At 36.6% G+C, this 12,405-nt stretch overlaps 1 protein-coding gene across 4 annotated transcripts in view; it reads right to left on the bottom strand.

Annotated features, from left to right (window-relative positions):
- Positions 1-12,405, bottom strand: part of DMD (dystrophin) — a 1,192,425-nt gene that overhangs the window by 158,708 nt on the left and 1,021,312 nt on the right. For all 4 annotated transcript variants that reach the window (XM_086608718.1, XM_086608727.1, XM_086608735.1 and 1 more), the window contains one exon: positions 11,861-12,007. In XM_086608718.1, coding sequence (XP_086464844.1) covers positions 11,861-12,007 — 147 coding nt within the window. The remainder of the gene's footprint in view (positions 1-11,860; positions 12,008-12,405) is intronic.

The raw sequence follows: 12,405 nt of genomic DNA, 5'->3' as shown, positions 1-12,405 counted from the left end.
ACTGCACTGCTGAAACAGGGCTGTATTATCAGCTATGCGTCAGATAAGCAGGACAGAACACATTGTTTTTACAGATGAAAAAGTGATAAATGAGAGTATTGGAGGAAAAGGACACAAAACACTTGAGACCAATAGAAGAAATCAGAGGGATGAAAGCGTCAACATCCAACTCAATGAATAAATTATCTACAAACATAGACTTAAGCTTATTTTTTTGAGATTGATTAATACTAATTAGTCATGTCTTAATTTTGTTTCAAACCAAACTGAGCTATGGCAGAGAAGCAGCTTTGAAGACCTAAGAAAATGGTAGAAAAAGACTAATTGAGTCTTTAACCTATACACTTGAGGCTTCTCAAGCAAAATGATGTACCCTAAAGAATTCATTTCCATAACACAGAATTTGGATGTCACTATGATTCTCCAGGTACAAAAGAAATAACAAATTAGTAGGAATAAAACCTGAAATTCTAATCTCTGGGTCAAGAACCGTAATTTATACCATGTTTGTTCTGCAACTAAAGGGTGCATTTCTAAAAGTTATTGCAGTATCAGTGTTCTATAAAGTAACAGCAAACACAAGAATTGAATAGCTTAGATGAGCCACAAGAGGCAATGAGCATCTTGAAATAACTCCTTTTGTCTGTATTATGCCAGGTGGATCCAAATTAGGAAGCATTTTATAGAAAACATTTGCACACACAACACATAACAGAACTTGAGCCATTTTAACTATAAAGTGCCCTCCTATACAGTTCACATACCATTACGTAACTACCAAACTGCCTAGAATTTTTATGGAAGCACATAACATTCAGCTTTACTCAAGGTGTGATGAAACCTACAATGGCACTTTTAGAGAGCACCTTGTGAGAATATTCTGAAAACGATGCACATAATCATCTACAAAGACTGATTCAGACTGTGATCGTGTCACAACTTAATGCTACTGAAATCTTAATATTTTAAACACTACTGTTAACGGCACTTTCTAAAATGACATAATTATCTTACTTACCTTAAAGTTTCACTGAAGCAAAAAGGTTTAGAAAACATAGCACACAATACTGCATAGCCTAAAGACTGTAAAAGCTTTCTATAACCTTAAAGCAGACAGCCTGACATAAAAATATCTGCAGTGTGATAATATGTAATTGATATGTCAGAAAGATACAAAATGACTCAACAAAGAAAAAAATAATTGGCTAACATTAACCTTTTGCGCTGGAAATTTGCATACTATTTCTCTATCTTGGGCTTTTTATCACTTTAAATGAAGTTTCTTCTAACAAAATTCACAGCGTTTCAGAAAAAGAGATTAGCTAAAAGGAGGAGAAAGAGCAATATTTTTTGACAGTTTTACATTCTCTCCCTCTAAAAAACCTTTAACAATACTTTGGCACCGGGACTTGGAATCTAAGAGGTTTTATACTGCTTCCAAGGATATTCATTAAGGTTTCATTGAGTTACAAGTCTCTGAAAATCACATTAGAGACAGCCTTTGTAGGACAGCTCTTAAATTCTGTGAACGCTCTATCTGTGAAAAACGTGTTCCACATTCAAAGCAAACTTTGTACATCTGCTTTAACCTCGCTTCAAACCAAGTGGGGACGAATGGACAGACTATCTGTGTCGGCAGAGTATGTTCCCTCCAGGGTATGGAGCAGAACCAGAAATTGCTAAGACTCATCATCCTTCTGGTGTCAGCAGATAGATGACAATGTATCCTACCCTACCCACCCCTATGCAATCCTGTCCTATTCTACTGCATTTTAGAATTTAACCTATGAATTATGAGCTCTGACAGTTGATAAGATCTTGGCAAGGAAAAGGACCTGTGATGTGGAAGTCAGGACTGGAGAATGACTTATAATTGCAAGGTTCATTTTTGTTCTGTCCTTGTTTGCTTTCTCTATTCTAACTGCTGCTAATTTTGTGCACTTCCCAGCTTTTCACCCTCACACGTTCTTACCTTAAAAAAACCCTAATTTTCATAATGAACAGCCTAAACATAGCTGACTGGAATCAGGTCAGACACCTCAAAAGGTGTTGAAAAAAACAGGCTATATTCTCTCAATTTGGACAAGAAAAAAAAAAAATGAAGCTGTCTGTCCAATTTTAGCATTCAAGGTAAAAACTCTCAACTTCCATAGTCTACACACCTTTGTAGGACTGAAACCCAGAGCTTTAATTCTCCAAATGTTACTTCCACTTTCCTTGTCAATGGAACTTTTACAGAAATAATTTCAATTAATGTTTTTAAGATACTCAGGTATTACGGATCATAAACATTCAAGAATATGAGTAATTCCATCTTTAGTACAGTATCAGTGGTAGTTAGTAAACAAGTTAAATAGCTGTAAACTGAATGATTTAGCTAAAACTGCTTGACTAAAACGCAACAGAACTAGTGGATGTTGGTTTCCAGTGAATACGTTTTCAACAGTATCATAACCTCAGTTTCCCCAGTATCCTAAGTATAGTCTGATGCGACTCACAGATATGCACTGCCAAACATAATCTATAACTGCTGACAGGTGGAAGTAAATTGCACAAGTCTTATTTTATAAGAAAACAAGACTAACGTATATCAACTAATATGCCCATTATCTTCTTACCATTTGTCCATTAACCAGATAAATCAGAGATGTAATAGAACATACAGTATATACAAAGATTGTACAACAAAGTGCTAAATTCAAGTTGCATGTGTAATATATTTTGCATTTAATAATTTTTAATGGTTGGTTTTTTTTTTCGTATTTATAAACAATGTAATTTGGTATTCTTGTAATCCCATATACTCGTACACATATGTGAGAAACAAAAAAAAACTATATATGCATATTGAAATGGGAATATAAAGTAGGGTAAATTGCTGTTCTTTTGCATGGTTCTTCAAAACAAATCTTCTGAGAGGACAAAATTTCAAAGTAAAGGAAGTCAAAAAAGCATAACAAAACTCTAAAATGAATTATCTTCTGTAACAAAAAAAAGCATTTACAATTTCAACAAACTGAAATTCATCAGAGAACATCGTAACTTTAATATAGTTTTATTAGTTTTCCTGCTGGCATGGCTGTTGAAGATAACCATGCTTGTTTATACTTACATACACACATTCTTTCACTGACTGCTCTAAACATACCGCAAAGAGCAATGAAGATGTCCTCCTAATTTAGGAAGGAATCTTCCCAGTTTTTGACATGCACTTCATTAGAGGAATTGAATCCCAATTCAAATAGCTGGCCTTGCTCCACTAGCTTACAGAAATAAATAAATAGGATCTCTAAAGAATGAATGACTGTAAAATTAATTGATACGCATAATTTTTCAGACAAACATTGAGCAAACCCGAGACTCAACCTAACTGAAATGAAGAAACATATATGGATATATGACTTCTGAAGCCAACTAGCATAGTCAATGAAATAAATAAGAGACCATTGAAGAGCCATAACAACTGTGGTTTTGGCTGAAGTTCCAGTTCTCATGGAATATACAAAACAACATTTTAACTAAAGAGTCTGATGAGAAAACTTATCCAAAACTTCCAAAAAGAATCAAAACCTCCCTCTGCTGGGAAGACGAAATCTGCAACCGCTAAAAAAATGTCAACTGTCAAGGTTGACAAGAACTATGGTTTTAGTAATGCCTTAATTAGTGTAATTATAGATAAGCTAGAATTTTGGCTCCAGATATTTAGAAAAGTTATCTCCTATTTTTCCCAGCTACTTAAAGATGACAGAAGTCAAAATGTAGTTTAAAAAAGAGGAAAAGCAAACAGATAGAAACAAATTAATTATTAAAATTAATGAAATGATGCAATGGAAAGAGAAACTGCTAAGGAAATAGAAAGATAATAATGCTCAAATATAAAAAACTAACTGCCTTTTTATGGCACTTTCTTGTATACATGACATTCTTTGTCTCCTGCAGAGGGAGAAACATCTGTCTTCCTATTGTTGTATCATCTGCCAATCTACCCACTTTTAAGACACACTCAAGTTTACACTCACTGTTTAATTTGGAATAAGTAATTTTTCTTGTAATGTAAGAAATAGAAAAAGTTAAGGCAGATTTTGTGTTTGATTATATGACTCCATCCCTGGAAGTGTTCAAGGCCAGGTTGGATGAGGCTTTGGGCAACCTGGTGTAGTGGAGCATTTCTCTGCCCATGGCAGGGGGGTTGGAACTAGATGATCTTTAAGGTCCCTGCCAACCCTAACCATTCTATGATTCCACGATTCTATGACTAGAGCTTTCCTGTATGAGATTCCTATGCAGTAACTGTTGGACAGCTGAACTGTAAAGAAACAGAAGAGGTTTTTCTTTTTTCTTTAGGAAAAATGATATAAGAGAATAGCCTTAAACACATTCAAATCTTAATTATATGATTTAGATCTGAAGTATACTTCCTGAAACCATTACCATGCTTCACATGTAGACATAAAATAAGGACCTGAGACTCTGGTAAACTTATTTCAATTCAGCTATCAAATCATTGAAAAAACTTTTCTTTTACATGCATATTTTTGTTGGTATTTTGCTTCTCTCCTGAGGACTTTTTTCTTGGAGAAGGCGTGGAGGAGAGAAGTTGAAGTAAAATTGGAAAAAAATACCCAAACCTAAATGATTGGTCAGTACTGATTTCAACTTACATTTTGATGCAACTTATTTGCTCTGATGCCCATCCTCTATTAAGAGTGGGGTGTGAGCTGAGGACCACTGCTCAAAATACCCATGAATCAGCTTTTGAGAGATTCACTGGATTTGAACAAATATTTGAAAACACCTATCATCATTATTATTTGGTGGGACATTTAAATATGGAGACCAGCAAGACTGTGACGCACAGTCACAATTTCACATTGATTTCAGGAAAGAATGGATTTCCGTTTTGGATTTATACGGTTGATGTTAGTTCCTCTGCAAATGTAGCTGGTAAGATTCATTCATATTTCTTGTCACAGATTGAAAGAACCAGCTAAGATTTGTGAAGCACCGGGAAGATGCTGTTTTTTGAAATAATTCATTGCAGTGATACTTATTACAATAGCGTGCATTTTGCAGCTCGGTAAAAAGCCTGTCCTCAGCAGAATACAAATAAAACTGTGATATGACTTCAGATAACTGCTTGCAGCAGTATCAAAAGCCTGCTGTTTCTTCAGCAGTGCCTGCAAGCAGAGTGCTTCTGAGGGAACAAAATAATAGTTGTGGTTGGACCCTTTAACAAGAGGCAGAATACTTGTGTGCCACATCAGTCTTCAGACCCCCACATGCTGGAGAATCATTGCTCCTGGTGCAAGATAAGCTGAGCAGTTAGGAATGATACTGAAATTACAGAATCACAGAACAGTTTGAGTTGGAAGGTCGTCTACTCCAACCCCCCCACGGTGAGCAGGGACAACTAGATCAGGTTGCTCAGAGCCCCATCCAACCTGGCCTTGAATATTTCCACAGATGGGGCATCTACCACCTCTCTGGGCAACCTGTTCCAGTATTTCACCACCCTCATTGTAAAAAAATTGCTTCCTTATATCTAGTCGAAATCTACCCTCTTTCAGTTTACAACCATTACCCCTTGTCCTGTTTGTAACAGGACATTGTAAAAAGTTTGTCTCCATCTTTCTAATAAGCCCCCTTTAAGTACTGGAGAGGTGCTATAAGATCCCCCTGGAGCCTTCTCTTCTCCAGGCTGAACAGCCCCAACTCTCTCAGCCTGTCTTCATAGGAGAGGTGCTCCAGCCCTCAGATCATTTTCGTGGCCCTCCTCTGGAGCCACTCTAGCAGCTTCATGTCCTTCTTATGTTGGGGCCCCAGAGCTGGCCTCAGTACTCCATGTGGAGTTTCACGAGAGCTGAGTAGAGGGACAGAATCACCTCCCTTGATGTGCTGGCCATGGCTAATGGTTCTTTACAGTCACAGTTTATATATAGAAATGTATGCATGTATATATACATCTATGCAAGATATGAGCTGTTTTAGCTCTAGCCATTTTATGTGCTTCCTCCAGCTTGCTTAGTTTTAAAAATTAGACAGGCTGGGCCCACTGTTATGGACAGAGAGATCCACCCACAAATGACAGCAGTTCATTACAACTTGCCAAACTAAAAGCACTGAAATATAAATACCATGACAAAATATCTTAAAAGTCATATTTTTCAGATGAAAGACAGTTCTTATGTCTTTCAGCTAATTAGAGGTATTATTCTAAATAAGAGTAGATACAATATGATTTAAACAAAAAAATATTTTTTGATAACTGAAGGCCATGTTCCCCATGGGATGCTTGGAAATTCTTTTACATGTCAGAGGCTTTGCCTTTTGACTAGCATCACACCAATCAGATCTTTGACCAGAGTGAAGTGGATATAACTCCCATCAATTTGGTCTCCCTGGCTCCTCAAATGTTGACTTGAAGTAAGAAAGAGTTTACAAGGCATGTTATCCCTCAGGATGATCTCATTACACACGCTGTTTGAACCACACAGGATCTGAGCATAAGAGCCCCTTGTGAAATTCATAACAAATACCTCCCTGGGAGAGATTTCATTTCCTTTTATGTTTAAGTAAAATGGAAAAATAAACAGCATATTTTCCTTGAAACTACTCTTTTAAAAGCATGAGTCTAGTTATTTTTACATTGCTTAAACTCCACAAACGATAATATAGTTTTCAGTGGCTGAGGTGAGTGCATTAGCTTTCATTAATGAAGTACACCTTCACACACCACTTTAAAACCAGGACTGGTTGAGTCCATGATTGGCTGAGTCCTTTCCATACATTTTTCTTTCAGTAATACTCCAGTGTATATTGGTCCAAACTGAACATAAAAAAGGTAAATTAATATTAAACATTCATTATTGCAGAAATATAAATGAAGTTCTGGGAAGATTCTGCAGCAATATTTTATACTTTTCACTAATAATACTAATATAACTGTACAACCACTGCAAATGCAATACTGCAAATGACTGAATATGGTCGGCCTTATTCTTATGTTTGTAAAATTAATATAATAATAATTCTCTGTAAGATTCGACTTTAAATGGTATGTCTCCTCTTCTGATCTTATGAAAGTCCTAGTGTTAAGAAAGCATCACACAGATATCATTTCATCCTTTTGACAATGCTCTGCAACTTTCTCATAACACTGGAATTCACTATTATTTTGGATCTGATAAACCTCATGGCCTTACATACTTCTCCCACACATAACCAGTAATGGGTACACTTCTGGCAAGAAGCCTCTGTTTTATGATTTTCCTGCAGTGATATTTTCTAGGAAATGGAATAAATGGGTAAGAAATATTTTCCCCACTAGGAATATGATGAGGGGCAGGGACCAAAGAGAGAGATCTAATCTTTGAGGGGAAAAAAGTGACAAGTAAGATAAGAAGCTTTGTAGAAAAAAAGGAAGAACCAAAAAAAAAATCACAAAAATAAGGGAATTAAGATAGAGAAAGAGAGAGAAGAGTAGGAGTACAGAAAGAAATACTTCTTGAAAAAAGGAATGAATAGAAGCCAAAGAGAAAATATAGGTAGTATAAAAGAAAGATGCATGAAAACATAGAAGGCCAAAATAAGTAGAAGAAATATGGAAGGACTAAAGCATTAAAGAGATATTTTATGTGACATTATGTGAAGAAAGGCAATTAATCAATAAAAAAAAAAAAGAAAAGAGAAAAAATATCCTAGCAATCAAACTGAAAATCAGAAACCAAGAACAGGAACCTATCTTGGAAGTAGAATGGGTTTGCATGAAAAAAAAATTATTTGTATTTTTGCTTTTCCTGTCGTGTGGCCAAAATTTCAGTTTTCTGTAAATAATGTCATACATAACCAGAGTGCTGGTCATATAGAAGCAATTCTAACCCTAACACAAAACAGTATGCAATACTCTGAAAATAGTTAAGTGTGAGCGTCAATGTCTAGCAGACTTCATATGTAGAACAGCTGGACTAGATGATTGCTGTAGGTCCCTTCCAGTTGAACTATTCTATTCTATGCTATGCTATTCTAACAAAAATGAGATCTGCCTCTCAATGTGTCTCAAACTCTGCTCCTTTTTAAACAGAAAAATTACATTATAGGAACAGATGTGCTCTTCTCCTCAGGGATCACATCTTCGCCTTTTGTACATGATAATCTTTCAAAGTTACTTATGTCTTCTGCCCTTAGGATGTGCTTAAAAATCTAGTAGAGTGTTTTCACTTTGCTCTCTGTATCTTTCATTTGACATTTAGGTAAATATGAAAAAAACATCAAACCACAATATTTCAATTAACTCTCTGTTCTATCAGATCTAATGCCCCACTCTGACATATCATCTCCAAGTATCCATCTTCATAGATGGAACACTTCGTTTTCTAAATGCTCTGGATTTCATAAATTGAGACAATAATTTACAATAAAAAGTGAATTGTTCACAATGCTTCCTATACTGTGTGGAAAAAGAGCATATTGGACTTGTTAGAGCAAGTCCAGAGGAGGGCCACAAAGATGATCCAAGGGCTGGAGCACCTCTGCTGTGAAGACAGGATGAGACAGTTGGGGCTGGAGAAGAGAAGGCTCCAGGGTGATCTTATAGCAGCTTTCCAGTATCTAAAGGGGTCCTACAGGAAAGCTGGAGAGGGACTTTTTACAGGGGCATGTAGTGATAGGACAAGGGGCAATGGCTTTAAACTGAAAGAGGGCAGATTTAGATTAGATATAAGAGAATTTCTTTCCTATGAGGGTGGTGAGGCACAGGAACAGGTTGCCCAGAGAAGTTGTGAATGCCCATCCCTGGAAGTGTTCAAGGTCAGGTTAGATGGGGCTTTGTGCAACCTGATCTGGTGGAAGGTGTCCCTGCCTATGACAGGGGAGTTGGAACTAGATGATCTTTGAGATCCCTTCCCAATCAATTCATTCTATGATTCTATGATATTATCTTTGAAATGCATGTGAATATGGGATTTGCCCTATATATTTTTAAATTGTCTGCAATGTCAAGTCAGCCCTCTGTCTAATGTTTTCATGAATGATAACAACAAGACATTAACCTTGGGCTTTCTCTCACATTTGTTGGACTTTTTCACACCATAGATGCTCTCAATCTGAAAAATCTTCCTGCTTTCCCATATTTCTTGCTGATGTAATCATAGAATAATTTAGGTTGGAAAATACTTTTAAGATCATGAGTCCAACTGTAAACCTTTCCAGTCGCTCTTCCCCAAACCTGCAGCATTGCACGGAGTTGTTGTGACCCAAGAGCAAGACTTGACACTTAGCCTTTTTGAACCTCATACAGTAGTCCTTGGCCCATTGATCCAGCCTGTCCAGATCCCTCTGTAGAGCCTTCCTACCCTCAAACAGATCAATACGCCTGCCCAACTTGGTGTCATCTGCAAATTTACTGAGGGTGCACTTGATCTCCTTTTCCAGATCATTGATAAAGACATCAAACAGAACTGTCCCCAATACTGAGTCCTGGGCAATACCACCCGTGACTGGCCAGCAACCAGATTTAGCTCCATTCACCACAACTCTTTGAGCCTGGCCGTCTAGCCATTTTTTAACCAGCCAAAACCACACCCGTCTAAGCCATAAGCAGTCAGTTTCTCCAGGAGAATGCTGTGGGAAATGGTGTCAAAGTCTTTACAAAGTTCAGGTAAACAACATCCACAACCTTTCTCTTGTTCACTAAGTGGGTCATCTTGTCATACGAGGAGATCAGGTTAGCCAAGCTGAAGTATTTCAGCAAACCACTGGAACTTAGTTAATTATTTTGTCTGGGAAATAATGTATTTTTCAGTGAATCATGAATTTGTAAAGTCAATCAGCTGTTGTTTTTTAAAAAAGGAAATTTGATTTCTCTCATATGTGAAATAAACATTTTGGGTATACTCATTTTCTCTTCCAGATTTCTATTGATCTGCTTTAATAATATTACCTGAACTCTATCCCAAGGATTTGGGAAAAAGTGGATACTAATGAACAAAGATCTAGGACTAATGATCTTTTACTCAAAGCAGCACTCGCTGCAAACCGCTGATTTAGGAAAAAAGAAAAAAAAATTCTCTTAATATTTGCACGAACTGTGATAAACTGGAGATGTCACAGAGCTGTGAGATTACTTTTGGAAAAGCAGTAGAGAAGCAATAACCTCTTACTGACTATTAGAGTTGACAGCACCATGATCTTTTATCTGTATGTAGAACAAGAAGGAATTGGTGCATTTTTGCCCATTGCTACTGTTTGATTTTAGCAATAAAGGCAAAACTCTTTATTAACCTCTACACTTCTACACTTTTGCAATAGATTAAATAAATACAATGACATAATTTCAAAATGTGATGCAGTGATGGGGCAAAAAATAAAATATTTTGTAAAATCCAGCACTTAACAAAGATAGTTTAATTGCATTTGACTTCATTTAATCATAACATTCCTCCCCTGCTGTGGGACCTACATCACCGTATAGCAGTGCACACATGTGTCATGGTTTAGCCCCAGAGAAAACCAAGCACCACACAGCCACTAGCTCACTCCCCTCCCTGCAAATGGGATGCAGAGGAGAATCATAAAAAAATCTCATAGGTGGAGATACAGTTTAATAGGACAGGAAAAAGAAAGAGAAGAATAGAAATAATGATAGTAACAACAACAATGATAATAAAAGAATATACAAAACAAGTGATGAGCAATAGAATAGCTCACCACCCACTGACTGATGCCCAGCTCGTTCCCAAACAACAATCGCCTGCCCCCTGCCAACTCTCCCAGTTTATATACTGAGCATGAAGTTACATGGTATGGAATATCCCGTTGGCCAGTTTGGGTCAGCTGTCCTGGCTATGCTCCCTCCCAGCTTCTTGTGTACCTGGCAGAGCATGGGAAGCTGAAAGTCCTTGGCTGCTTAGCAACAACTAAAACCACCAGTATCAGTATCAGTATCAGTATTGTTCTCACACTAAATCCAAAATCGTAACGCTATATCAGCTACTAAGAAAAAAATTAGCCATGTCCCAGCCAAAACCAGGACAACATGGTTACATAAGATTTCTCACGCACACTGTTCCTAAAATTCTATGCTAAGATACAGTGCATTTTGAAAAAAGTACATATATTTGAAGCCTTTATCACAAGGTAACACAAAATAATCTAAAATTTAAGTGATATATGTAAATAAAAAATCTAAATAATTTGCATATTTCCAATATTAATAACTTACAGGGGATGTTCACCTTAATTTCATAATATATCTTAATATTTTTCCTGCATTAGAGCTCAATTTATAAAATCTCTTTCTGAACAGCTTTACTTGCAGTATCAAATTACCTGAATGCATGTAATGCTTTGTAATTTTATAATTGATTCTACAGGTGTGACTTCAAAGGTTCCTATGAGGAATTTATTTAAAACTGCTGCTCCTGAAAATTATTTAAAAATAGTAAAAGGAATGAAGCAGCAGAAGTAAATTTTCTTATATGAATCTTCCGTATACACTATAAAATATCTGTAAAACATGGATAAGCCTGTTAAATGATCACATGATTTATTTGGCAGCAAGGATTGCTAAATATTAATATTAAAAAGTTAATAATCTACTAAGTATTTTAATTGTATTAGAACTTTAATCACATGAAAAACTAGTTTACCTGGTTTCTACTTGACAAAGTATTCAGAAGCATATGAAAACACAGTGTCAGCTTTAACTCTGATTTTCTTATAGAAACACCATTACCGAAAGCCTGCTTCCTCTTGCGTTCCTTAGTATGCCTTTGGTGCTATTCCACAGGGAAAAAACATGTACACAGGAATAAAAAATATTTACTCAAATGCAGTATAAAGAAAAAAGTCATAGGGAACATACCTGTAGCACCTTCCACCTTGTATTCAGGTCTTCCACGCAGCTGAGATTGTACTGGGAGAGTTGAATGTCAGAGGGAGTGAACCGGTGAGCGAGCTCATTGACTTGATGCACCTTTTCTTTAAGGGGTACAATTTCTGCTCGATAAACCTGTGTGAATTAAACATAAAGATAAGCACTAACTTCAAAAACTATTGGCTCTGCTACCAGCTGATTAGTAATGTAAAGGTATTCCGTGTCAAGCTGAAAGGAAAGAGTGTATTGGTCATGATACAGTTAACAGTCTTTTTATATAACTTCATATGGACTTTAGCTCTTAAGGGTAAGGTCCAGCATTTCAGAAGGTGATATAAATTTGGAGTCTCCATAGCAATTTTTGGCCAGCGAAGCCAAATCTCTAACCAGGACATCCACTGGAATGTGCACTGCAGAGCATGCTGCGTATACATCCTTCACATGTGTGTAGCACGTGTTCCTCAGGGTGAATGGGAGTGATAAGTGCTATTTAATGCATGAAAACAGAGGAAAACTGCTGTTCCCAAACAAAA

Source organism: Tauraco erythrolophus, chromosome 1, assembly GCF_009769465.1.
Source record: "Tauraco erythrolophus isolate bTauEry1 chromosome 1, bTauEry1.pri, whole genome shotgun sequence".
NCBI lineage: Eukaryota > Metazoa > Chordata > Aves > Musophagiformes > Musophagidae > Tauraco > Tauraco erythrolophus.
The sequence above is the reverse complement of the archived record's forward strand: the minus strand, read 5'-3'. Positions and strand labels throughout refer to the sequence as shown.